This window comes from Babylonia areolata, chromosome 8, assembly GCF_041734735.1.
Source record: "Babylonia areolata isolate BAREFJ2019XMU chromosome 8, ASM4173473v1, whole genome shotgun sequence".
Classification (NCBI taxonomy): domain Eukaryota; kingdom Metazoa; phylum Mollusca; class Gastropoda; order Neogastropoda; family Buccinidae; genus Babylonia; species Babylonia areolata.
In genome coordinates, this window is record NC_134883.1 from 45035429 (window position 1) to 45060361 (window position 24933).

Here is a 24933-nt window from a genome sequence, read left to right on the forward strand (position 1 = left end):
GGTTGATGGATGTGTGTGAGGAGGGGGGAGAGGGTGGGGGTGAGGAGGAGGAGAAGGTGGACAGTACCATGCATCTTCCATCCTCAGAGGTGATCCTTCACACAGAAGGCAAGTAGTCTCGCAGACAAAAATTCATTAAAAAAAGATAATAAAAAAAAAAGAAGAAGAAGAAGAAAGAAATAGCTGCTCTGAAGCAATATGTTCTCTCCCTAAGGAGAGGAAAAGTCTGAATTTCACACAGAGAAATCTGTTGTGACAAGAAGTAAAATATTATAGTACTGTACAGTGCAATAAATACAGTCAAGTACAGTGCAGTACAATGATTATGATACAGTACAATGTATTATAATCTTCCATCCTCAGAGGTGATCCTTCACACAGAAGGCAAGTAATCTCGCAAACAAAAATTCATTTTAAAAAAAAAAAGAAAAAAAAAAAAGAAGAAGAAGAAGAAAGAAATAGCTGCTCTGTAGCAATATGTTCTCTACCTAAGGGGAGAAAAGTCTGAATTTCACACAGAGAAATCTGTTGCGACAAAAAGTAAAATATTATAGTACTGTACAGTGCAATAAATACAGTCAAGTACAGTGCAGTACAATGATTATGATACAGTACCATGTGATGAAATACAGCACAATACTAATACAGTATAATACAGTACAACACAGTACGGTACAGTAACATATGCTACAGTACAACGCATGACGGAACAATACAATCAAGTACAATCCAAAACAATATCATCCAATACAGTACAATACCATACATTACTGCACAGTGCAATACCATACAATGCAGTGTAATATGATACCGTACAGACCAGTACCACACAATACAATAAAGGCAATCAACCCAAGTGTCAGCCACCATCCATATTCCTTTCCTATCAACCCCACAGAACTCTGACAGTCATTTTTATTCCTCCCCCTTGTTTGCATATTTTACGTGATCTGCATAAAAGGGTGTATCGGGTTTAGATTTCGCCTCCAGACAGGCTTCTGTAACATCTCTGACCCTTTTTCCCCAAGTGACAAATTACTGGTAGAAAGGAAACAGAAAATCATTTATGTCTTGGTTCATTCTCATCATCTGCTCTTTTTGTGATTTTTTTTTTTTTTTTTTTTTTTTTTTTTTTTTTGCAGTGTAACTTAATTTGTGACCCCCCCCTTTTTTTTTCCAGAGAACAAATTACTGTTACAAAAAAAACAAAAAAAAAGTATTTATGCCCATTTGCTCTTATTGTGACATTATGCAGACTCGCCCGAACGCACGCAGGCTCACCCATGGAAGTTCTGGCGCAAGCTGTCCACCCGACGCGCGGACGGCAACAAAAAACCCAAGTCCGGCGCCACGGGCAGCAGGTACGCCGCCGGCAGCACCGCTAACGGGGGAGGGCGCCGTACGGAGTGGACCCACCCCAGCCACCTGGACCTGCGGCCGCTGAGCGGGACCGAGGAAGACGAGGAGTACTCTGGGCCCAGCGGTTCCCTGCCGGACGTGGTGGTGGACAAGGCCTCGCACCGGCGCAGCAACAGCCTGAAGGCGCCGCCCAAGCCCCCCCGCCTCTTTCTCTTCCGTTCCTCCTCCATCAACCACCCCCGCAGCTCCGTGGATGGGGGGTCGGCGCGAAACTCCATGGTGGCGGCAACGGGCGGGGGAGGGGGAGGGGGTGAGAGCAGTGGCGTGGACGTGCTGGCGGAAGCGGAGCCCATCTACGTCAACTCTGCCTTCGGGGCGGCGCTGAAAACAGGGCTGTCGGGCAACGACCGCATCATCCCACCCACCGTCAACAACAACAACAACACCAACAGCAACAACAACAACTTTGACAGTAAGTCCATTGGAGAGAGAGGAGGAGGGAGGAGCGAAGCCATGGACGTGGTGCAGAAGCACGCCCCCGTCCACAAGCCGCGACGGAACGGACCCCTCCCCCCACCGCCTACCTCCTCCACCACCACCACCACCTCCACCAGCAACTACCACAGCCTGCGCAGACCCTCGGACACACTGAGCAAGCGTCACCCGGGGCGCGCCAGGCGCAAGTCCAGCGAGCGGTCGGACCTGAGCCGGCACAGGCACATCATGCACAGCGTTGTGGACCTCCTGTGCCAGCGCTTCAACCCCTTCCCTCTGCTGAAGGCGCTGCAGACTGCCGGGGTGCTGACGCCCATGGACGTGCAGGCCTTCCAGGGACACCCGGACCGCAAGCTGATCTGTGAGAGCCTGGCCAACGTGATCGGGGAGGGGGACTACTCCCTCTTCACGGCCTTCCTGCGGGTGGTGCGGGAGGCTGGGGGCCAGGAGGAGATCGTGCGGGTGCTGGACGCCATGGGGGCCGTGGACCGGCTGATCCACGATCTGCCCCCAACACCCCCGGGGGCCCAGGAGGAGGAGGCGCAGGTCCTGGCTGACGAGAAGATGATCTCCTATGAGGTGGGTTACCTGGCGCAGGACGGCACCACCCTCAAACCTGTCATCGAGCTGGAGCGGGTCAGGCTGACCGACAGGCGGCTGAGCCAGAGGATGTCACGAGCGTCTGGGTGTTCTGGGGATGGGGAGAGGGAGGTGGTGGACGGAGGAGGGGGGAAGGTTGGGGGGGACATGACGAGCAGCGTGACGTCAGTCAGCGGTGGGGCTGGGGGCGGTCCGGTGATGATCAACGCTTGCATCACGGGCCACAACCTGAGCGGGGAGCGGGCAGAGGCCCTGGCGCGGGTCATCCGGGAGCACGACTGCATTCTGGAGATGCGGATGGGCAAGACGCAGCTACGCAGCGGGGATGTGGTGACGCTGTGCAGGGCCCTGGTGGACAACTCCTCCCTAGTGTCGCTGGACATCCGCCTCAACCTGCTGGACTTTGTCGGGGCCACGGCTGTGGCCGAGCTGCTGACCAAGACGCGGGCCCTGCGGCAGCTGAACCTGTCCTCCACGGGGCTGGACGTGGCCGGGTGCCGGGCCGTGCTGGCGGCCTTGACCTCCAACCGCACGCTGACCCACCTGGACATGAGCTTCCTGGACGTGGGCGATGCCGTCTGCGAGAGCGTGCGTGACGCGCTGCGGGCCAACACCTGCCTGCAGCGGCTGCGGCTGCGCAGCAACAACTTCTCGGCCGCCGGCTGCTTCGCGCTGGCCGAGGGCCTGAGCCGGAACCGCTCCCTTCTGGAACTGGACCTCAGCCGGAACTGCATCGGGGATGACGGCATGGAGGCTCTGGCACGTTACGTCCCAGACTCTTCCCTGGCGGAGATGAGTCTTGAAAACTGCGGGCTGACCTCTTCAGCCTGTGACGTCCTGGCTCAAATGCTGTCCAGCAGCAAGCGGCTACGCACGCTGGACCTGAGCGTCAACTACCTTGGTGACGAGGGTGTGGTGAGGCTGGGGGCGGCTCTGGAGCGGAGTTCCGTGCTCCACACGGTGGGGCTGAACATGTGCGGCATCACCAATGACGGGTTCTCGGCCCTGCTGGACGTGCTGGAGAAGAACGCCAGCATCCTGCTGCTCAAGCTGTGCTACAACCGCCTGGGCCGGGAGCACCGCAGCCCCGCCGCCACCTCCGACAACCTGCGCTACCGGCTGCGCATCGTCACCTCGTCCAAGCCCAAGCTGAAGATTCTGCTGTGGGGGAACTCCTTTGATGAGGCTTGATCATAAGCTTTTGTGACAATCACGGACGTTACCAATGATCATAATGACTTGGAGAAGACTTCAGAGAAATTTCACCTTACAAGAGTCAGAGAAGTATTTCTTCTGATGATTTCCTTTGGGTTTTCATCAAGATTATTTGGGTTTTTATGAGGAGCACTAGTCATCAAAATTCTTTTATTGTTCACAGTAGGAAACGATGACAGGTTTAAAGAAATGGATCATGTGCACAATCACTGAAGTGATTTGATATATTTGATTGAAGTTGTGGTTTGATATCCTGTTTTAAACTGAATGAAGCTTAGTTTTCTTTTTACTGATTTGTGTTCAGACTTGCCAAGGATCAGCCCAATGGATAATGTATACTTTTGACCATCAGTTTCAAAGTCGTGGCCAATGGAGATGTATTTTTGACCATCAGTTTCAGTCGTAGCCAACGGTGAAAAACATGACCGTTTGTTTCAAAGTTGTGGCCCATTAAGATATACTTTTGACCGTTAGTTTCAGAGTTGTGTGATGAGAGGCCTGTTGAAGGGAGACAATACAAGTGGTGAACTGCTGTTGAGACTGGCAGATGTGTGTGTGAGAGTGTGTGCAAACGTTCTGACACTGGTTTACAATTACTCTTGTGTTCAAGTGGTTCCGTCAGTTCAAACAGAAAGGCAAAGAATGAAAATTGAGTGGTTGTCAGTTCATGGATTGATTTGGTGACAGGGTTTTGGGGTTTTTTTTTTTGTTTTTTTTATGTGTAAAATGATTTCTTAACACTTGTCAGTTGAAAAACAAACTGTGCTTGTCCATTTGGTTGCTTTTGGTGAAGAGTCTCCAGTAACTTTTACCAGTGCAAGTTTTTACCCTGGTGTGTGTATTGCCGGCAGTTTGAGAGTGAACAAGATTATCTCAACATTTTGATGTGACTTGGCTTTTATTTACCAATACTTCTCATAACATGCTGCATAGTGAATTCCTCCGTGCGAGTCCAGAATCATGTTCAGTGTTTACTTCGTATTTCCCTTGAGAAAGGGACTGTTGGTTTTCTGTTTGAAGCGTACGTCTTTGAACAAAATGCTTTCTGGTGAACATTGTGTTGTCTTTGCGTTGTAGACCTGGCCAGAGAAGATTGGCAGAAAGGAATCCACAGAGAGAGATTAGAGTCTTGCCGGTTAGTCCCAGTGATTCACAACCCTACAGTGTTGCCATAGAGAAGCAAGCAGTTTTATTTGTCTTGGTGGTTTCAGTGCCAGCACTTTATGTTACTGTGGTGTAGTTACATCATTAAGTAGAACCTTAAAGAGAAGAGGTGCTGATATATTCAAGCGAAAAATTAATAAAATTAATAAGATGTTCAACAGATTCTTGATCATAATTTTACTGTCTTGAAACAATTTCATTCAAAGAGCCTGCCAATCCCAAATGTTGTTTTTTTTTTTTCTGATAATCACATTCTGGAAACAGGGGAAAGATGCCTAGAATATGCTGTTATTTCCTTAAAAGATTTACATGGTTTGCAGTCACCATAGTTACTGCCCTTTTCATGTGTAAACTAACTCACTTGAAATTCTACTAATAAGGAAAAACAAAATGATGCTTGCGCTTGTTTGTTCCCAGAGAGACCCATCAGAATACATTGTCAGGTATTAAGTGGAGGTTTCTTACACCTCTTAGCTGCTATGATTATGAAAATATTTTACAGGAAGAGGAATTTCTTTCTTTTTTTTTTTCTTTTTTCTTTTTTTTGTTGTTGTTGTTGTTGTCTTGATAGCCGCGTCATTTTAACAGGAGTCATAATGATAATTGTTTTATTAATGTCTCACTCTTGAACTGAAAAACCAGCGTTTGGATATCAGTGTGTTTCCATGTTCTGCACCAACTAATTTCCAACCAATCATTCTTTTTTGCTTATACATACAGTTTGTGTTTTACTTTTTGTGTGGATACTTGTGAATCTGTAGTGTATGCTTTAGAAAAACCACCTCTTGTAATATTTCATTTATTTAAAAAAAAAAAAAAAAGGAAACTTGTATAAATATTATTGCTGTGACAGTTACGTTTCAGACAATGTTTGCTGCCAAATCTGAACACATCTCCACCTGTTGCTTTAAAAATGGAATGGCATACATATTGACATTTGTAGAGTGTGTGTGGTCGATGTAAAGTGTGCACAGCTTCCCATGTCGCAAGTTGTGTGTACTCTTGTAGATGCATGGACCTGTGTTTTTCAGTGTCGGAGTCACATTGTATATATGTGATACCAAAAAAAATATTTCCATCATGAGGTTGAGAAGACCATGTCTGTTTTGCTGCATTCTTGCGTTTATAGTGTGTGTTGTTTCGTGATTGCTGTATTACTTTCTTTGGAAACTAAAGGGAAAGGAGGATATCATTGTAGCTCTGAAATAACCCTTTTGCTGTCAGCTGGGATATATATAAGCAACATGATTTGGTTTACATTGTCGGTGTAATGGTGCTGTGTGCTTTAAAACTGGTTGTTTGTACTGGTGTAATGCTTTCAGTACTCTGGCACCAAAAGCCAATTTGATGCACGACATCACTCTTTTTCATTGTACTGGGAATTTCATTGTCAACTGCCAAACAGCACACTGGATCATATGAACACCCGCTGACATCAGTTATGGAAAGAAAACTTAAGTCGCTATGGCCATACAACAAGATCCAATGAACGGCCTTGCTGAAACAATCCAGGAAGGAACTGTTGAGAGAGAGACAGAGAGGAAGACAGAAAAAAAAATGATGGACTGACAGCATTGCAGAATGGATTGGGAAAACCATTTGCAGAGACCCAGGCTTTGACACACAGCTGACAGACCTGGAGGAATCTGGTGAACAGTTCTTCTGTGCGACGCCCCAAAGACTCCTCACAGATTTAAGGGAGAAGATAAGTGTTTCGTTTTTTGGATAAATTGAAGGTACTGTGGAAAGGGAGAGAGAGGGGATGGTAGTTGTTTGCAAAGTAATAAAGTTGTTTAATTTTTTCAGTAGTTAAAGGATCTTTAAACTTGTGAAGCATGACAAAATCGGTTAATTTTTGTATTAAGTAGAATAGTTTATTTAATCTTCCAGTAGTTAAAGGATCTTTAAAGTAGTGAAGCTCATGACAAAATCGGTTAATTTTTGTATTATAAAGTAGAATAGTTATTTAATCTTTCAGTAGCTGAAGAATCTTTAAAGTAGTGAAGTTCACGACAAAATCAGTTTGCATATTTTTAATAGAATAGTAGATCATATTTTGAGTGCTGTACAAGGCTCTTTTTGATGATCATGAAATCAAAATTATTTTTTAATGAATGCATTCCAAACCTTGAAGACCAAAAACACCTTCACCCAGTCACCACTTCACTGCATGTTCTGAGTTATGAATTTTCATTGTCTTCAAGGTCCATAACTGAACACTGGGCTTTTCCGACCAAATGTCATTTCCAAACCTTTTCATTTGCACAACAAAAAGGAGTGTGCACATGTGCAAAAGCAATGTGTGTGTGTGAGAGAGAGAGAGAGCGAGAGAGAGAGAGAAAAAAAAACTGGTAATCAGTATGGTTACTGTATGGTTTTATCATTCTATTGTTCAATATTTCCCTTTTTCAACCCCATCTCTTCATGTCTGGTAAAGCCCTTTTTTTTTTTTATTTTTTTTTTTTTAAAGTTTTCATTCCGTGATATTGAATTTTTTTTTGCAGTCATGTTTCCAATCATGGGTTTACTAAGCAAGCAGTTTCCAATCAACTGACATGTGGATATTTGGCGAGGATGTACCTTCCCAGTCAAAAGGTTCACAACAGGGAGTGCTAGTCTCTCCTAATCATGTATGTTTCTGTTCGACAATCATCATACAAAATCTGGACTAGTCTGCAAATATTTAACTGCCACATGTTTGACAGGGCAGATGCAACTAAGTTTGTCAACATATTGAACTCTTTCGCCTCCCAGTTTTCTGTGTGTGGAAAAACACTCCCCAGTGAGGAATATCTTAAGACTCGACACTCTTAGTCACGCTGATATTGATATTAGGTTCATGTCAAAACAACACAGCGGACTTGTTCACTTCAAACTAGGTCAGGGGGCAATGGTTAGTCATGGTTCTACAGCATGGGAAAACTGTCTGCAGCTGTAAAGCTTTGTTACATCGTGAAAAACAGTCCTTTTCGCATGACCCCTTGTCAACTTAAAGTCGTCTATGGCAGTGCACTGTCTAGACAACGGAAGTCACCTGTGGCAGCGAGAGAGTTAAAATTGGGCTAGTTTAATGGCCAGTTATCCCTGTGGGGTTATTTTTAGAATAAACGATCATCTGTTTTTATGGGGTTTTCCAATTGCTTTCTTACTCAGACCTTTAAATTCTCCTAGGGCATAGACTGTCCACAAGAGACCTGTATAGTCTGCTAGCAGTCCTGTGCCTTTGCCTCTGTCTGACTCCAGCTGAGGGCCCATGTTCTTAGTGTCTGCCTGGAGGTCTCTACGCCAGGTGTATCTCAGTCGGACTCTCTCTCTTTCTGCAGGTATTTCATGTAAGGGCCTGTCTGGTGATGATGCTTGACACTGATTTTCGTGGAGTGTTCCCACCAGATCCATCCTCAGGAATGTTTTAGTGCTCCGCCTAAATTTTTAGGGGGGGTGAGGGGGATGGGGTGGGGGGGCTGTAATCTATTATTTCTTGGTTTCTGAAACTTCCACCCATTCTAAAATTTATGTCTCATTCATGTCAAAAGGTCTGATGGTTTGTACGCATAATCAGGGTCGTAGAATTTTGATACATTGATTTATTTTAGAACTTTTTAGATAACATGTTTGGGACAACGGCTGAAAACTACTTGTTTGTAAATACATGTATATGTTTTGTCGGGAGATGGTAATGTCCATACACTGATTTGATGGAATACGGAGATGATGGTATGCTAATACAGTAATTTGATTACACCACCCAGCTATTAACTGTCAGTTCAGAAAGTAAGTTTTCAATATTTCCAAGGTCCTGTGTTTGCTTTAAGATGGTTTATTGAGCAGAAATTGTGTATTAAAAAAACAAAACAAAAACAAAGTGCAAGCACAGAATCTGAGCAATTGATTATTACATTTTCTTTTTTCTATTACAAGCTTTTTTTTTTTAGACAACAGATGGTAACTTAACATGGAGAAGTGGTGATCAGATAAAACTGAATCATTTACCAGTAGAACATCAGCACTGCGTTTTAATTTTATATTTTGATGTATATACTATTGACAGTTTGTCTTGGGAAGGAAGACACTATAAAGAAATGCAGAATACATGTAAAAGTCATTATCGATTATGAAAAATACAAAATCCATTTTGCTTTGATGCTACTACCCAGAAGAAAGTATATTCAAACGTGCAGGGACAGCATGTAAAAATGTCAGTCGTTCCCCTACCATAGATTAAGCAGAAGGGGTGACGTCCTAATCTTATTTACCCTAAGGAACTAAATGGTTATGATAATGTGTCATGAACTGCGTTTTGTAGGTTTATCTTTTAGTGGGTTTGTTTTTTTGTTTTGTTTTGTATATATGGGACAGTTTTGTGTTTAACACGGTTGGACATATTAGTTGGGCAGTCCGGATATGGCCCTGTGTCGTCTGCTGGACTAGAGCAATAATGATAAACAATAATAATAATAATAATAATGTCACTTCCTCTTGACATTTAAGTTTTAACCCCTTGACTGCGAAGTTCTATCACTTCCCAAAGATAAGATTGAGCATACAGGTCAGGAAGTCAGTCACAGCTTTTTATCTGGACTTCTTCTTCCTTCTTGGGTTGGCATCAACTATTATTGTTGTTCAGCAAGTTCATTATTATTGTTCTGCAAAATCATGACACCACGACCAAGTCTACAAAAAGTGTTAATTAATTACACTTAAGTTTCATGCCACACTGATTACCATTTCACTAGGGCTCACCAGTTTAGTCAATGGGTCAATAATATGGTGTGCAGGGAATTTTGGGACCATATGTTCGGTATTCACCTGCTGAGGTATCTCTCATCATATAAAAAATGTGTGGCTGTGTTTTTTTTAATACGTGACTGAGGAGTGGATTCTCGACAACGTTCATGTGTGTGCGTTTCACTTTGTCATCCCCCTTGGCGTTTTGTCAGTGCTTTTTTTCGTCTTTCAGTATTTCCTTCCATGACCGGGCACTTGGCGATGTTATTGCTTGGACTTGTTATTGCTTCTGAAAATCAGATGTCCATGTTCTGTGTTCAGTTTAGACAGAATGCTATTCTTTGAACAATTCTACAATGCTACTAAATCAGTAAGTTGATGAAAGATGCCACAATTTGTCTATTGTCTATGTTTGTGATATATGTACTCTCAGCTTTAAAAAAAAAAAATGTTTAAGCACATTTTTAAGTGTAATTAGCAATGTTATATGTTAATACATGGTAAACTGCACTTCTTCTTTTTTTAAACTTCTCTTCTTTTTTTTTCTTTTTTTTTTTAACCGTAGTTCATGAATGTCATCATTCATGAACCCTACTTGCCAATGTTGACCGGTTTTACAGTGTGTTTCAGTGGAACTGGCAAAAGCTTCCTTTTGCATGCTTTGTCTGAATGGGTCTGTGTGTGTGTACTACATGTGCAAGATGTGTACTTGTTGCTGATTGATACTGAAAAATATGTTATCCACAGTTGTGGGTTAAATGCTTGCTATGATAGAGGTGTATTGAATACCCCCTGTTCATTTTTTTCTTTTCTTCTATCACACTGTGTACATTTACTTTTTGTGTTGAAATGCTGCATAAGTATGATTCACTTGACTTCTTTCTGATCTTTGTGATTTTGAGAACTGTGTTCACTTGCTGTAGTTATCAGTGTGTTTGTTATTAATTATCTCCTATTCCCACCACCACTGTCACCACCACCTCATCCCCATTCCTTTGTTGAACGACTATGGCTGTCTCATACTGTATTTTGTTATTGTCGTGTTTTTTTTGTTGTTTTTTTTAATATTCAATTCTTCTGTGATTTTTTCCTCCGGTTCCAGTGATTTAACTTCTTTTCCTCTCTTTTATGTCCCTTTCTTCTACATTTTCAGATAAAACACATTTAATATGTATATATACTATCTGGATGTAATGATGTATAACATGTCCATGTCAACTTACAAAAAAAGAAAAAGTTAAGTCTTATCACTTTCATGCAGTTGACAGGTGTATTGGAAAGATGGGGAATGGAGGACTGCTTCCAAATAAATAATAACCATTCAAATGGCAGAATAAATTTTATCTCGTGTACAGATTCCTGTGACTCACTTTGTCCAAAATAAATCAGATTAAAAAAAAGAAGAAGAAGAAAACATTCAACAATTTTAGCACCTGAATAAGTCTGAAACTGAAATGTTTCTTATCAACGTTGATCCAATTTTTGCATCTTTTTTGGACACATACATTTTCCGATAAAACAAAAGACGACAAAAATGGTAATTTAATCCTAATACACAACCATTCCTGTCAAAATCTGCACTCTCTTCAAGCATCACATTTATAACAGACAATTTTGTGCAAAGATTCGTTTTTCAAGAGTCGTATCTCATGCCGCATACTTCAAAAAAAGTACTTTGTGTACAGTACAAGAAAAAAGAAAAGTGTGATTGCTGAAGGACTTTGTTCGCTCTGTTAAACAGAAACCATGCAAGAGAGACGTACGTGTGATTGTTGTTTGAAGTTGAAGGGTTTTGTTCGCTTGTTTTTTTTCTATAAGCTGCTGGTTGCTGCTGTGCTGTGTTGGCCAGGTAAAAAAAAAAAAAAAAGAAAAAAAAAAGCCTGCTGTCTCACACACACACACACACACAGAGGACATGTGAGTCATACCCAGGGAGACAGTGGAAAGTGCCCATCCCTTTACTGTCACACCTGGTATTTCCCCATGATGACCTGTTCTGTGGCACTGATGACCATGATGAGTGTGGTTCTGTCGCTGGGAGAAAAAAAAAAAAGAGAAGCGTTCATTAAAAAGAAAAAAAAAATTCTGGCTTCTGGCCTGTCTGCAAATCAACTGGGTGTCTTCACATGTGTTCATATCATTTGTGTAACTGGGATGTCAGTGTGTCTGTGGGTTCATGATGATAATAAGAATAATAATAATAATAATAATGGACAGTGTTATATATATATATATATATATATATATATCCATCCAGAAAACTGCTCTTGGTGCTTTACAAAACACATATTATTCAACATCACACATTTCATCGATGTTACACAACAAAAATGTTCCCATCAAACTATACACACACACATATACACAATACATACATACCCCCACCCACCCCCACAAACACATTTGTATATATATATATATATGCATGCATACCTGCTGGAATCTAGTTTTGGTATTTAAAAAGAAAAAAAAAAAGTCCTGCTGACTGGAGAAAATTCTTGGAAGACTTAGAAACATCACAATCAGATGATGATGGCAGTTTCTTGGCATTCAAAGAGCACAATCAACACACACACACACACACACACACACACACACACAATCTGATTTTGCACCACAGAAAGTTGTTACTGAACTAAAATGAAAGTTCATCCAGGAGATTAACACTGCTACAGGAGAGACAAACAGAAGCATGCAGTGCATGTGCAATACTTTACATGTATTATATGTAAGACAGAAAGAAGAAGAAAAAAAACCCTACTAACCTCATAATTTCTGAATGCATAATTCACTTATGTTCAGCTTCACAAAGCTCTGCTCTGTGTGCATATCAACACAAATGACTGCATGCGTCAACACTTTCACACAATGTCACATTCACACACGTGTAAACATGTCTACACACCGACACATGTTTGGGCACAGTCACATGCAAGCACATACACTTACACATCTCTATGTCTTCAAGTATTTTACACTTATCTCTGAAGCATCCATGGTAAAATGTTTCACCATTTTTTACTCTCTGCAAACATACAAGGATGCAAAGTATACTGAATCCTAGAATTATTTTCAAGGAAGAAATGAATCCAACAGATCAGCTGTGTCTTCTGTGTTTCATGTGTGTGTAGGATGAATGCCTGCTGCAACGCACCCCCCTCACCCCCCCAATTTTTTTTTCCCCACACCTCGCATTGCTATCCAGGTCACAATCCAAGGTCTGGAACAGCAGCAGCAAAGGTGGAAATGCCTTTGCAAAATACAAATAAATTTGCTGTTGAACTTGAAGCACCACACTCTGGTCTCTTGCCTTTCAGAAAGAGGCCTTTTTTACCACACTTTTGTAAAAAAAACAAAAAACAATCGGCCTTTAAAGTATGAAGCTCACGTCTCAGGCTCCTCACTCTCAGAAAGATACATGCCTTTCAGATTCACCACACCTTTGCAAAAACACAAAACGCAAATGCCTTTGAAGTTTCAAACCTCGGGGTCTCTCTGGCTCTGACAAAAACACCCTTCACCACCACCCAGACACCACTGCACACACAGGTCCTGTTAATAGCAGTCCCCGTATCTCAGTGGGAGGTGAAGACCCATGAGCTTAGCTGCACTCTTGTCCTCAGAAGTCGTCAGATAACTGAGACAGGATGTCATCGTCCAGCTCTGAAACATATTCAGTGACAGACATGAAATATGTATACATACAAAACATGATCCGGCGAAACCCCAAAAAACAAATGAACTAATTATAAACATATAAATCAATTATTCTAAAAGTACCTGGTACACCACAGGTGTTTCAAATTGGAAAATGCACACACACACACACACACACATGCATGCATGTAAGAAACAGATGTGAATCCATAAAATAAAATGATGGATTTTCTTTTTCCACAAAGCCCCCAAAAAGTTTTTAAAACCTTCATGAACATTACATAGTTAACCACAGAGTACAGACCATGATCCCATATACACAGAAGCAGGCATGGAAGAAATGGATAAGAATCCACTGAACACAGTAAATCGGATCCCCCCCCCGCCCCCCTCCCGCCCCCCAGAAATTCTTAAAAACTTTAAAATCTTCATGAACATTATATACTATTATATAGTTAACAAGCAGACAAAATCTTAAAAACTGTTTAACTCTCTCCATACGAACGGCGAAAGAGACAACGTTAACTGCGTTTCACCCCAATTACCACCATCAAAATATTGCAAGCGGAAGGCTCTTATACTGAAGAGGTGAATGTTGACAAAGAATATCACAATTCTGACGACGAAAGCTAAAGGTTGGGTCATTGACACACCCACTGGACATCCGAGGGGTCTGTGTAGAGGAGAAAAGAGGACTGGCCGTACTGAGTGAGTTAAAAACCTTCACAAACATTATGTACTATCATACAATCAACAAACAGAGCACTAACCATCGTCCCACATGCCACCAGCTCCCTGGGCTGCAGCAGCCACGCTCCGCATCCCTGGACCCCACCCTGCCGAGGCCACAGATGCCTGCAGGGGTACAGAGCTTCCGGAACCTTCCCCCCTCACAGGGGAACCGTCTGTGGGGGCATGTGCCGGGAGCCCCCCCGCCTGCAGCCGAGGCCACTTCCCCTCACCATTGGCACTGGCAGCACTGGGACGTGACACTGCTTGTGTGGGGGTGGGGTCGAACCCTTTACGTTTGAAGGTCCATTTGGATTGCTGTTGTTGTGAGGAGGACTGGGGGGCGGAGGTGTTACTATGGGATGGGTCTGTGGACGTTGGCGCGCCTGCCAACCTGATACCTGCCGCCCTGTCCGACGTGTAACAACTGGCAGAGCTCCCGGATGGAGTGCCAGACGCTATAGCCTGGGTCGTGGTGTTGCAGGCACTGTACGGCGTAGGTGGTTCGAGTCTGTTACCAACACTGTGACCAGAAATCCTGGCCTGCGCCGATGACTGCGGCAGCCCAGCGACACGAGAGGGTGGAGTGCCGGGCGTCTGCTGCTGTCTTGTGTTAGAAAACCGTGAGCCACCATGCACCGACGAGGAGCCTTGTGGGAACGAAGAGCTACCACCACCACTGATCCTGAACTCTGACTTGTCACCACCACCTACGGCCATAGCTCTGTTACCAGGGGTTGGCGCCCTCACCTGCGGTGACGCAGACGCCGGGTTCTTAAACGTGAACCGACCACCACTGGCTGGAGCAGTGACGGCAGATGACCCACCCTGCCCAGACCTGTGAGGCGTGAAAGGACCGGACGCCGAACCCCTCGCTACAGGAATGCGGGGAGTGTTACTGAACAGTCCTGGACGTGGAGGGGCACTGACGTGAGGGGACACAGGGGAAGAGTTCTGTGCGGGAGATCCGCGCTGACGCAGCCGGGACAGTGCGGACTCCTTGGCAGCGTTGGCCGCCTCCAGAAGCTCGATTTCTGCAGCACGGATGCACTGCTTTATCGTCTTCTCCCGGCAGGGCTGGGCAGACGTGGTGAGGTCCGGGGAGGAGGGGAGGACGGTGGGGGCTCGCTGAGCGTCGGCCGGGTAGATGGCGACGATGTTGCCGGCCGTGATGTTGAGGTAGTGGGTCCGGGAGGAGGGGCTGATCACGCTCACCTGGAACAGGGAACAGTTGACGTCGAGAATTAATCGTAATGATGATAAATCATAACAACAGTACATTCACACACCACCCATGAGTGAAAGAGACAGTGATGGAAAGAGTGTCTGTGTGTGTAAATGTGTACGTGTGTGTGTGTGACTGACGACTTGTCAACACTGGATCAGAAGTCCAATGCCTACCCAGTTCTGCAACAGCAACTCTCATTCTTATTATTATTTATCATTATTATCATTATCATAAAAAAAAAATAACACAACAGACAGGCGCAACAGCCAAGTGATTAAAGCATTCAACTTTCTTCTTCTTCTTCTTCAGCGTTACCAGGCATTCAACTTTCTTCTTCTTCTTCTTCTTCAGCGTTACCAGGCATTCAACTTTCTTCTTCTTCTTCTTCTTCAGCGTTACCAGGCATTCAACTTTCTTCTTCTTCTTCTTCTTCAGTGTTACCAGGCATTCAACTTTCTTCTTCTTCTTCTTCAGTGTTACCAGGCATTCAACTTTCTTCTTCTTCTTCTTCTTCTTCTTCAGTGTTACCAGGCATTCAACTTTCTTCTTCTTCTTCTTCAGTGTTACCAGGCATTCAACTTTCAATGCGAGGGTCTCAGGTTTGAGTCCTGGTCAAGGCGCCTGGTGGGTAAAAGGGTGGAGATTTTTTCAAATCTCCCAGGTCAACGGATGTGCAGACCTGCCAGTGCCTAAACCCCCTTCAAGTGTATATGCATGCAGAAGATCAAATACGCACGTTAAAGATCCTGTAATCCATGTCAGGGTTTGGTGAGTAATGGAAACAGGAGCATACACAGCATACACCCTACGGAAAAAACAACAAAATATGACTGCCTACATGGCCGAGGGTAAGAATGGTCAAACACATAAAAGCCCACTCATGTATATGAGTGATCGTTGGAGTCGCAGAGATACCAACCCCTGTCAAGTGCTTGTAGAACAATCAGGAACTTTCATTCATTCATTTCATTTTGCCCATTGCTCCTGGTGGAGCATAGGCCATCGACGACCCCTCGCCATCGCACTCTGTTCTGGGCTGTTCTGGCCATTCCAGTCCAGTTGGTCCCTTGCTGCTTCACCTCTGCCTCGGTATCTCGCCTCCAGCTGTTGCGAGGCCGGCCTCTCTTCCTCTTTCCCTGCGGGTTCCAGGTCAGGGATTGGCGTGTGATGCTGGATGCTGGCTTCCTGAGGGTGTGTCCGATCCAGCCCCACTTCCTCCGCAGTATCTGCTTGGCCACTGGTTCCTGTCCCGCTCGCTCCCACAGATCTTCGTTTCGGATCTTCTCCTGCCATCGGATCTTGTAGATGCGCCTACATTTTGAATTTGGAAGGGACACAAGGACTCCAAGCCACATCCGCAAATGGGCACAGACGCTGTTTGACCCAGACGCAACTTGATTCAGCCACGTTCTCTCTTGTTCTAGGCAAACAATTAAGCTGATTGGTCCACTCAATGCTGTTTCAATGTAAACACACATGCGATTAGCTGAGCATCGTCACGTCAGACCAGGGTCAGTAGTGACTGCCCTGGCCTCGTGATCGGTAAGTCTAGACCATCTGTGTAATGTTACGACAGGAAAGCATGCGGCCATGCTATGTAGTCGAAAATGAACAATTCTGACGTTCATTCCACACAAAATTCCTGCTCTGCAAGTCACTGGTGGTCTCCATCCTTTTATATGGATGTGAGACATGGACACTGATGGCAGAAACAGAAAGAAGAATCCAAGCATTCGAAACCAAGTGCTTGAGGAGACTACTACATCTCCTACAAGGAGCACAAGACCAATGACTATGTGCGGAACCTGGTCAGCAACCTTGTTGGGCCCCAAGAACCACTGCTGGCGACTGTCAAACGACGGAAGATGGCATGGTTTGGTCACGTCATACGACATAACACCCTCTCCAAAACCATCCTGCAAGGGACTGTAGAGGGAGGGCGCAGACGGGGGCGTCAAGGAATGGACCAAAAAGACGATGCCAGATCTCCTCACGACAGCTGCCAACAGAACGGCGTGGCGAGCTATGACATCTTCCTCATGTCACCCCAACGACCCCAGCGGTCGAGGGAATGAGTGAGTGAGTGAGTAACGTCGGAATAAACTGCAGTCAAGCGTAACAAAATACAGCCAAAATCGTAACCCACTGGCACATCTCTGGAGTCGCAGCCCACGAAACAAAGAAGAAGATCATAAACAGCACAGTTTCAGTTTCAGTTTCAGTAGCTCAAGGAGGTGTCACTGCGTTCGGACAAATCCATATACGCTACACCACATCTGCCAAGCAGGTGCCTGACCAGCAGCGTAACCCAACGCACTTAGTCAGGCCTTGAGAAGAAAAAAAAAAAGGAAATAAATAATAAATAAATACATAAAAAAGAACTACTACTACTACAACTAATATGTATCAACTAATATGTATAAGGCGCAAAAACTTGATGAAGTCAAATATAAGCGTACAAAACAAAACAAACAAACAAAAAATAATAATAATATAAAAGTAAACAAATAAATAAATAAATAATAATAATAATAATAATCATAAATAATAATAAACAGCACAGAACACAGGTGAACACAGGCAGATGTAGTAGCCTCACCTGTCTCAGCACAAGGGCGGCGCCAGTCTGCAGGTCCAGACTGAAGTCTTTCAGTGCCTCCCTGTGCAGGGTACCTTGCATCTGACCTGCAGGACAACAGCTCACGCTTACTTTTTTCCCTTTCTTTCACAGGGTTCAGGCACGTTTTTCCACAATATCAAAAAGAGCAACTTTTTAAAAGCCTTTAACATTCATTTGTAAAAGGCATATTCAAATGACAGGCAATCGTGTCAATATTACTGTCATCATTATGTAATATGAATTATTATTAAAGGATAATTCTGCTACTTAGTGCTCTACACATATTGCAGAGTACTACTTGCTTTACAATGACACCAACACTAGTAAGAGGAAAGAAAAAAGATATATGTATAAAAACTGACATGAAAATAAAATAATGTTAAAATACATTGAAAACACCTGGACACACACTATCCAAACTATAAGGTACCCTTGTGCACACACAGACACACACACACACACACAGCACAGCCTTTCCTGTTCAGCAGTAAAGCAAGCGATCTGACCTGTGGCATCACGCAGCACCACACTGGCGTCGGTGCCCTGGGAGTCGATGGATTCCAGAACCCCCACCATCAGGGGAACCTTGCCCTTCGGCAGAAGCCTTCTGCTGGCCTGGAAACACACACGCACACACACACACACATGCATGCATGCACGCCATGTATGCACGCACACACACACACACACACAAATTTAATGGTTGAGCAGTCCCAAACCAAAATGGACCTCCATAGCAACATCGTCATCCTCCTCCTCCTCCTCCTTCATCGTCATCAATATAAAACAAAATAGTCTCAAAGTCTGTGGCCTTTCATGCCCTGCTCTCATGGTGACCTCAGTTTCGATACCCCTCCACTTCCGTGCTTGGGGTGAGTCCTGTCAATGTCGTCAGTGTCGGCAGATTCATGGGGGGCTGTTGTTTGAGGGACGTGGGTGGCAGTCTCCACTCTGGGAGAGACGCTCACTCAGTCTGGCTCCGCGACTAAGCCATTATTGTCATTAGTATATACAAGTGAGTCAAAAAAAACAAAAACAAAAACGGTGGTACCGATTGTCCCCCCCCCCCCCCACACACACACACCCGCCTCCCTTCCCCCCCCACACCCCCAATACCTTATGCAGCATGGCTCGTACAGAGAACTTGGTCAGCACGCTGTCCGCCCCTGGTTCCAGGTCTGCAGTCAACGACCGCCATGCCGCTCCCCCAAACAGCTCCCCCCCTGTCTGTGAACCGCTTACCTCCTCCTGATAAATCAACGTCAAAGACCAGCTTCAGTGATGATGATGCTGAGTACTACACAGCACCTATACTGATACTGATACTATCAGTCGAAGACCAAGCTCTAAGAGGTCTGCAAACAAACCGTTTGCACAACAAGCTGCCTACTTGGGTAGAGGCGACTGACGGCTACCGTTTGGGCGCTTGTCATCCGTTACCTGTGTCATTCAATCAGGTTTCAGTAACACACACCGACACATACACACTCATATAGACATGCAACATTATACGTGTATGACAGTTTTGTTCATAAACCCCGCCATTTAGGCAACCATACTCGGTTTTGGGGGGGTGTGCATGCTGGGTATGTTCTTGTTTCCGCAACCCATCGAACGCTGACATGGATTACAGGATCTTTCTAACATGCGTATTTGATCTTTTGTGTGTGTATTATACACACAAAGGGAATTCAGGCACTAACAGGTTTTCACACAGGTTGACCTGGGGACGCTGGAAAAACCTCCACCCTTTACCCACCAGGCGCCGTTACCAAGATTCAAGCCTAGGACCCTCGGATTAAGAGCCCAACACTTTAACCACTCGGCTATTGCACCCGTCAGTGGACTGTGCGCTCCTCAAGAAAATGATTTGTGCATGTACTGATGCTAGGCATGGTGGAGCGGTGGCCTCGTGGTAATGCGCTCGCCTTGCGTCAACAGGTTGAAATCCCATGTACAAACCTACATTTTTATTCTCTCCATTTCACTGGACCTTGAGTGGGTGATAAAACAAGGTCCCATGAACAGCAGCACTTTGCACACAAAAAGAACCCACGGCGACAAAAGGTATGCATGGCAAACAAAAAAAAAAAAAATCCACTTTGACAGTAAAACATAATGATACACTTGCAGAAAGAAGAAAGAAAAGATACATGGGTGGCGCTGCACTGTGAGGATACGCTCTGTCCAGGGAGACCAGCCCAAATCTCAAGTTTAGCGTAGAAATCTGTTGTGACAAAAAAGCAATACAATAATACAAAGCACAGAGACATGACTGTAACTCAGTTCAATCGACATGCATGGAGTCATAGCATGAAGACTTCACTGCTGTAAAATGTATGGATGCAATGTATTTGAATTATAGTTTTCACTTCTTCTTCTTCTTCTTCTGCGTTCGTGGGCTGCAACTCCCACGTTCACTCGTATGCACACGAGTGGGCTTTTATGTGTACGACCGTTTTTACCCCGCCATGCAGGCAGCCATACTCAGTTTTCGGGGGTGTGCATGCTGGGTATGTTCTTGTTTCCATCACCCACCGAACGCTGACATGGATTACAGGATCTTTAACGTGCGTATTTGATCTTCTGCTTGCATATACATACGAAGGGGGTTCAGGCACTAGCAGGTCTGCACATATGTTGACCTGGGAGATCGTAAAAATCTCCACCCTTTACCCACCAGGCACCGTTACCGTGATTTGAACCCGGGACCCTCAGATTGACAGTCCAACGCTTTGACCACTCGGCTATTGCGCCCGTCTATCACTTCTTACAAAAGGCACAAAAAACAAAACAACAAAACTCTACCACTCTAGTCTTCAGAAAAGACATCCAAGCACAAAACTCGCTCTTTTGCAATATCTCCCTGTCTCACACTGAATAGACTACAAGATCAGTATTCTCTCTCTCTCTCTCTCTCAGTATTCTCTCTCTCTCTCTCACACACACACACACACACACAAAATAAAAATATAAAATGTATATTTGTAGTTGATGACTTTTCTTCTAATATTTCATTAGCCACTGAAAAGATTTTGAATGATTATTCATTGCTTAGAATGTTTTCGGAAATTTTAAACTCCAGTCCAGTTGGTATCCTCCTTTGATGTGTTATAATTAATGTTGTTATTTATATTTACATTGTTGTAGGTTAATACTTGTTGATATGCATATACATATTCTCCTTCCCATGACACCTCATTCAATACACACCACAATCTCTTTAGACCTTTTTCTTATAATATACTTTTCCTCTGATACATAACATGAATACTTTTTTTTACACTAATATTCACATGCATTCCCTTTCCTTTATCCACTTCTTTACTCCTTTCCGTCTAAAAACACTTATAGTGAATAGACGTTAAACTGAAGATAAAACACACACACACACACACCACACACACGCACACATGCACGCACGCACACACGCACGCACGCGCACACACACACACACACACACACACACCTGTGATCACTATCTCTAAGGCTGAAGACCGGAAGAAACACATCAACACTAGCGTAGCATAATATTCAGTCATATCATCCTACCTCTGGCTTCCTGTGGGAGTTTTCAGGCACAATCTCCGGGCTGGTCCCAGGACTTTTCTTCGCGAGAGACGCCAGCTCCGAGGGTTTCTGTGCAGACAACACAACCACAAATCATTTGTGTGTATGAAGACTGTTATCAAACATTTACACAGACAGCAACTCCGACTGACCACCCCAGGCCTAAAAGACATGATGGATTAGCTCATGGACTTGAAAGATCAAACAAATTCAATCAGTTTACCCTTTATGGTCCATGGAGCATACTACGATCATATGTATTAAGCTGAATCACAGCTTCAGTCCAGCAATGTCAAAAGAAAGCAAGCATAAAAACATACCAAAAAACTACATTCAACATTTTTTTTTTCTTTTCAAACAAACAAAAAACTTCAACATATTTACACAATCTATGTTCCAGATGTTAGAACAAGTTACACACCCTTCTCAAGTTTTATGAATTTACGTAGATGAAAATGAGTTGTCTTCCAGCACAAAATAAATAGCATAATTCATAAACCAAACGCTGACAAAGGTGAACAGCATTTGCTTTGAATCAGTCTATTTTCGATGAGTCAGCTGTCCCAAGAAGTTTGCAGTCTATATAAGTCTATGACTAGCATGAGTTAGCTGTCATAGACAGCTGAAAGCATATGAGTGAGGCGTTGGGAACAGTTTAAGTCTATAACTAGTACGGAGAATGAGTCAGCTGTCACAAACAGTTTACGCTCAATGACTTGTAAGTAGTATGAGTCTTTCACGGACAGTTTAACTAGTAAGTATTATAAGTCAGTTGTCAAGAACAGTCTACAACCAGCATGAGCCAGCTGTCACAGTTACAGTCCATGACTAGCAAGAGTCAGCTGTCACAAACAGTTTACACTGTATTACAGACTATGACTAGCATGAGTCAACTGTCACAAACAGTTTACAGTCTACGACTAGCATGTATCAGCTTTCAAGAACAGTAACACTGAACAGCACTGGCTCCTTACAGCCGGAGGTAGGATTCCCGCAGGACCAGGAAATTTGCGCAGACTTCGCCGTCTCGACGGCAGCGCCACGTCGCTCTCCGTGTCCATTGCCACGGCAGCGACAGCGTGGTGGCTAGACAGAGCTTTGCTGGAAACGTCTGTACAGTTTCTCTGACCGGCTGAAACTTCATCTGCCTTGGCATTGTGAACCACTGGGAATAAAATGGACATAATCATAAAACAAGTCAGAGTAAATCAGATTGGGTTCCTTTACACTTACAGTCAGTAATACAAAAGCAGTGGTTTTGAACATATCAGATGCTTACTTGTAACTTAAAAAAAAAAAGTATTATCAAAACCTCTCGACTGCCATGCCCGTAAAAATTTCATGGGCATAGTGACATCACTGATGAAATCATCTAAAGAATGGAAGTAAGTCTGGAAGCTGGAAGGCTGAAAATCCACACATTTGATTTAGAGTGGTATATTATTTCCAGATCATTTACTCAGTTTTGGGCTAATTGCTCTGGATACCGATTTATGACTTGAAACACCACTTTTTACCTTTTTTTTTTTCTTTCTTTTTTCCTGGCAGGGGTTAATCAGCTATAATATCAACTAATCAAGTGTAAAACCTTGATTGTTTATAGTTCATGATCACATCTTTAGTTACCTTCAGCACGATGTTAATATTAGTAACAGTATTACCTTGCTGGAAAGTTCTTTAACCGTACACTAAAAAAAAAAAAATAAAGCTAACATTCAGCAAAGCTCTCTGCTTCCATCTGGCTGCCTTCATCAGTGCTCTACTGCAGGCTGAATTGAGTAATACATTCATCATTTGTATTTCATCCTCACATCTTGCAATTACTCAGTAGCAATGTTAATATATCATGTATCAACCCCTTATGTGCCCCAAGACAGAAATTTCCACCCCCTTCCATTGTGTAAAAAAAAAAAGTGCCCGATGGTGGAAATTTCATTGCAGGAATTTTCCATTTGCAAAATCATTATAATTCATGTGAAAATGTCATAATTGGATAACTTGTTCATATTCCTTACAGAAAAGTATAGTTTATAATATATAATATATATAATGCTTTTTTTTTTTTAAATCATTACCCTCCCTGAGGCAAATAGCTGAAAGGGTTAAAAATGTATTACATGCACACTTCATTGTGTGCCAAAACCTCAGATGATCAAAAATTTGAAAAAAAAACAAAAAAAAAACAAAAACTGACTGTGATTCTTGTGAAACAGATTGCAACATCTTTGTAAAAATATTACCAGCGGAAGTGGTGGGCACATAATTGACGTCTGTCAGCACTCTCATTTTCTTGGTCTTGGGACTGCCCAGCCGCTGTCCACCCCTCTCCTCAGCACTGATCGATGTCACATCCACTGTCCGACTGGATCCTGATGGGCCATGGACTTGTTTGCTGTGGCCAGTGCTTGCAGTTGTAGTACTAGCAGTTGTGGGGTCCGTCTGGTCCTGTAGCTTAGGGCAGTGGCTGATGTCATGGAGAATGTCTTTGAGATTTTCCTGTGAATCCGAGGATTCAACTTTGAATCAATAATACAAGATATTACAATAGTATATACTGTTGCACACACAACTACACAAACTATCGCAATGTTTAATACATATTATTGATATTGCCATAAATATCAAAACAGTTTGAAAGGGGCATCAAATAAGTCTGTCCTTGGAGAAAAAAAAAAGGAAGAAAAAGTCACAAGGACTGTGAGTCACTGACTGTGAGACTGACAGACTCTGAGAGAGAGCCAGATAGAGACATATCTTGTCTGCTGCTGTGAAAAACTGAGGCGGACATAAAATTATACAATTGTTCTTTTTGGTAGTTACTTCCTATTAATCAAAAACACATAGAAGGCAAGAGATAATATATCAATAATAGGCGCTTAAAAGAAACGTCATCGGTAGAAACATTGGAATGATTATGGATTAAAACTTTAAAAGTTAATTTCTCCATAGGAAGCTAGCCATAACATTATAATTGTGCTCTGATATAAAGTACTAAAAATTTGTTTTAAACGAAGTCCTATTGATCAGACAAAGGGCATATAAAGCCTAAAAGCCGTAACACTTGATATGATGTCATATGATAAGTTATAAAGTTAGAACTGTAAATAGTGTGCCCCAGTTGTGGTGCAGTTATTTATTTACCTCACTGAACAAATCGTCGTCGTCTGGAATTTCGAACATGATTCTCAGCAAATGCCTCAAACTGTTGGTAAATTCTGATGTGCAGATTGTCTTATATGCATGCCATCATTACAGTGTTTGTGGACTGAAATCTTTAGAAAATAAACTGATTAGGTTCTGAGTTTGTAAAATTCCGCCATTTTGCTGCATCCGGTTTGTCTTTTGTGTGCAACCTACCGAAACATACACTCAAACAACCGGAATCCACCCGAACTCACGTAAATCATGGCTGAAACCCATGAACCTACAAAATATTTATGTCAGTGGCCGAAACGGATAAATAGAATTGCTGGATGTGATCCCCTGAGAGATCGCCATAATTCTCACCTAATTTTTGCCATGCTTTCTTCACTTCTGACTTCGACCTGCCGTCCTTTGTTAGCCTGTTGCT

The 24933-nt window shown here is 43.4% G+C and overlaps 2 protein-coding genes across 3 annotated transcripts in view; one reads left to right on the forward strand and one right to left on the reverse strand.

Moving 5' to 3' along the window:
• The window catches only part of LOC143284855 (uncharacterized), a 170226-nt gene extending 163063 nt beyond the window's left edge, over positions 1–7163 (forward strand). For both annotated transcript variants that reach the window (XM_076591958.1, XM_076591959.1), the window contains one exon: positions 1256–7163. In XM_076591958.1, the coding sequence (XP_076448073.1) occupies positions 1256–3645 (2390 nt within the window). In that variant the 3' untranslated portion in view covers positions 3646–7163. The remainder of the gene's footprint in view (positions 1–1255) is intronic.
• Positions 7164–12855: 5692 nt separating this feature from the next.
• Positions 12856–24673, reverse strand: LOC143285299 (uncharacterized). The gene is made up of 9 exons (XM_076592562.1): positions 24504–24673; positions 23603–23858; positions 22337–22527; positions 21345–21431; positions 18909–19040; positions 18299–18407; positions 17772–17857; positions 13986–15159; positions 12856–13221 (listed from the first exon to the last, which is right to left on the reverse strand). The coding sequence occupies exons 1-9, from the start codon at positions 24540–24542 to the stop codon at positions 13178–13180; spliced, it is 2118 nt and encodes a 705-aa protein (XP_076448677.1). The 5' UTR covers positions 24543–24673; the 3' UTR covers positions 12856–13177.
• Between the last annotated feature and the right edge of the window lie 260 nt (positions 24674–24933).